Source organism: Gavialis gangeticus, unplaced genomic scaffold (assembly GCF_001723915.1).
Source record: "Gavialis gangeticus isolate Ggan-Ray unplaced genomic scaffold, GavGan_comp1, whole genome shotgun sequence".
In the NCBI taxonomy this organism is placed as follows: Eukaryota; Metazoa; Chordata; order Crocodylia; family Gavialidae; genus Gavialis; species Gavialis gangeticus.
In genome coordinates this window covers 3,400,866-3,403,854 of record NW_017729034.1, presented here as the reverse complement: position 1 = coordinate 3,403,854, position 2,989 = coordinate 3,400,866, and the positions used below count along the sequence as shown (strand labels likewise).

Genomic DNA, 2,989 nt, shown 5'->3' with positions numbered 1-2,989 from the left:
CCAAAATCAACAAAAACCAAGCAGCAACACATTTTTGGTTATGATGGCTAAATAGTGTTACTAGCTGAATTTTTTTAAGCACAGAATAGAAAGAAGAGCCCCATCAATTATCATCCTTGCCCCTTACCAGATTTACAGCACAGCAGGAAGGAAACATTGCCACTGGAATGGATGAAGATGCTTCCAGGGCCTTTTATAACCACAGTGGGAAACCATGGATGGAGCCCTTGAGCCAACTGCTTCATTTTACAGCAGCACTGAAAGCAAATGGCCCAAGCTTGCTCCTCACTTACAGGCTGTTTATAACATCTCAGGAGCTCTTCCAGAGAGACCTTAGTAACACTCCAATCACATCTCCTGTTCTCCATTTCACATGTATCGCTTATTTTCTATGCACTTGCTTGTTTGTTTACCACTTGAGCTGTTTTTCATCAGCTCTACAAGAAGCAGCATCTTGTCCCAACAACCTTTTATCCAGTCTCCCTTTTCCTTCCTTCAGCTGTGACCATTCAGGTCAAATACCTCCTTAAAGGGACACCCTCAATTTCACCATCTGATCTGTACTTATGAACAAAGGCAGAGGGGTAGGAAAAGGGTTCTAGGAAGATTAGAAGCCCAAGTTAAAACTCATGCCTGATATTAACACCACTGACCTCAGCAAGTTTATACATAGAATGTGAATCAGATTCAACTTGGAGCATACAAGCTACTACCTAAGTAGAAGAGGCAATGTAGGATATAAATCAATTTCTGATATGGGTACCCAGTGGCAGGAAGATACCAGGGAAACTCTGTTGCTGAAAGACTCTGAAGAGTGAGTGGAGTGCTACTGTGATGTGCTTACAGCAGCCTGTGCTGCAGAGCAGGCCTGCAGTGCTGTTGTAGGGTCCAGGGAACATAGAAGAAGCAAGATGTGTTTGGTAGTGCTCTTTTAGTGGACCAATTCTATAGCTGCGAGAAATCCTAGACAAGTTTTTCGGCACACTAGACCCCTCTTCAGGTGTGTGAAAAATATCTTGGGAGCTTCTGTACAATTGTTGGGGAGTTCTGAATACTCCTCACCCCTTTTTGCTGTGTTGGGTCTGCCACTACCTGCCTCCTTACAGACACTCTGATCCCAGAAGCAGTTCAGTCTGAATCTGCATTGATGTGCATGTGAGAGAAGCGGACTGTGAGGGATAGCTTCAAGGGAACTGAGGTGCACAGGCCAGTGATCGCACCCAATGCTAATAAAGTGACCCTTGGAAAGAACAATGGTCACCGGTCATGGCTCAGTTTCCCTGCCGCCTACTCAACTGGCCAAGAGATTGATTTCTCAGAGACACCGGCAGGAAAACAGAAATCCAAACCTGAACTCATCCACACACGCAGGCACAGGGCTGGGAGTCAGCCGCTTGCATCAAGTGGATTGAGGGGCCTGTGTCTTCGCCATGCAGCAGCAAGTTGGCCTGCGTATTCTCTGCTGCATGTGGTTGCTTTGGAAACGTTGCCTGATTGCTAATCTCCTCAGAAACGGGGGTACCATTCAGAGGAACTCACTTTGGCTTTTCTTGTGTTTCTCCGGATGAAATAAAAGTCCCCAGACAGAGTCACCCCGGCTGCAACACGAAGAGCTGCTGCCTCTTGGCCCCATCCACCTCCAGGTACAAAGAACCATCAGGCCTCCCACTAGAGGTGGCCAATACTCGCCCTCCTTTGGCGGCCAGGAGGCAGCCTGGTTCATTTGATGCTGCCCGCAAGGCTGAGGTGGGTTCCCTGGCTGGCAGGCACAGTGGCCCTGTTTGGGGGGTGCGTGCTGCGGGCACGGGGCACCCCAAGCAGCAGGGGTTCTGGAGGCTGCCTTACAACGAGGGCTGCGGGGCAGGTCAGTGCAGCCTGGCGGACCTCAGGCAGTGCCACAGGACGTAGCAGCTGATCCACCCCAGCCTGGCTAGGACTGGGCTGCCTTGAAGTAGTTGCTCATGTGTCTGGCTCCCCTGCCACGGGACCCCTGCACCCTGCCTTGGGAGCGTCCAGGCCGAGGGGCAGCGGCAGCCCCTACCCCCACTGGGTTCACGGTGACTTCGCAATTCCCACTGCCCGGGGACAGCGAGCCCTGCGCACACACCCCCTTCCCGGGATACTTGGTACAGCCCGCAGTATTCCTCCCCCGCCCCCCAGCTCTGTTTTGGTTCCGCCCACTCATTCTTCTGGCCTCGCCTCGCCGCCCCGCCCCACCCCTTTCGTCGCCCTTAGCAAACATGGCGGCGCCCGGGCTTGGGGAGGCCGCGTGGAATCGGGTGAACGTGCCGTGGCCTGCCACTAGCCCTACGGTGGCCCTGCCAGAACAACACCCCTCAGGTAGTGAAGGGGGCTGTGCGGGGGGCAGGTGCGGGCGAGAGGCTGGCGCTCAGGGCACGCGGTCTCAGCTGGCTTGGCGCGGGGCTCGTGACGTCACGCGCGCGCCTCTGCGCCCTCGAGTTGTGACGTCGCGCGCGCCTCTGCCTCCCGGGACTGGAAAAGCGTGTCCCGGGGCTGTGATGTCACGTGTGTGCGTGCATGGTAGTCAGTAGGGGAGTTGTGGGGTACGCATAGGGTGGCGAACCCTCCAGGGGTGCCCTGGAGTCCAGGAATTCAATCTAAATCTGGAGGAGGCTGCTGAGAGTCACCAGGGAGATAAAAGATATCGCCTTCATCAAAATAAATATGAAATGTTGAATCCGATTTAGAGAGTAAGCCACTTGTTCCTATAATGTAGCAATAAAGTGCATTTGCCTTCCTAACGTAAAGTCTGCACACCATCATCTGTACCAGATATGTGAGCACGCAAGCACGTTTGTGCTGTGTAGTGCGGGCATGTTGGCGGTCTGGAAACCTCCCAGGATAGATTGGTCAAACAATGTTGGTAATCCTACAGGCACATTAGGATGTGTATGATATACATCTTTAATGTATATTTCCTGCTTGAGGGGGGTAAGTATGTATATCTCCCCCCCCCCCCCCAAAAAAA

The 2,989-nt window shown here is 52.8% G+C and overlaps 2 protein-coding genes across 2 annotated transcripts in view; one reads left to right on the top strand and one right to left on the bottom strand.

Annotated features, from left to right (window-relative positions):
- LOC109304876 (protein spire homolog 1-like) overlaps nucleotides 1-498 on the bottom strand; it is a 44,054-nt gene extending 43,556 nt beyond the window's left edge. Inside the window, exon 1 of the mRNA XM_019527702.1 lies at nucleotides 128-498. Within this exon, the coding sequence (XP_019383247.1) occupies nucleotides 128-368 (241 nt within the window). The 5' untranslated portion in view covers nucleotides 369-498. The remainder of the gene's footprint in view (nucleotides 1-127) is intronic.
- A 1,734-nt stretch (nucleotides 499-2,232) lies between these two features.
- NEPRO (nucleolus and neural progenitor protein) overlaps nucleotides 2,233-2,989 on the top strand; it is a 10,455-nt gene continuing 9,698 nt past the window's right edge. Inside the window, exon 1 of the mRNA XM_019527255.1 lies at nucleotides 2,233-2,340. Within this exon, the coding sequence (XP_019382800.1) occupies nucleotides 2,241-2,340 (100 nt within the window). The 5' untranslated portion in view covers nucleotides 2,233-2,240. The remainder of the gene's footprint in view (nucleotides 2,341-2,989) is intronic.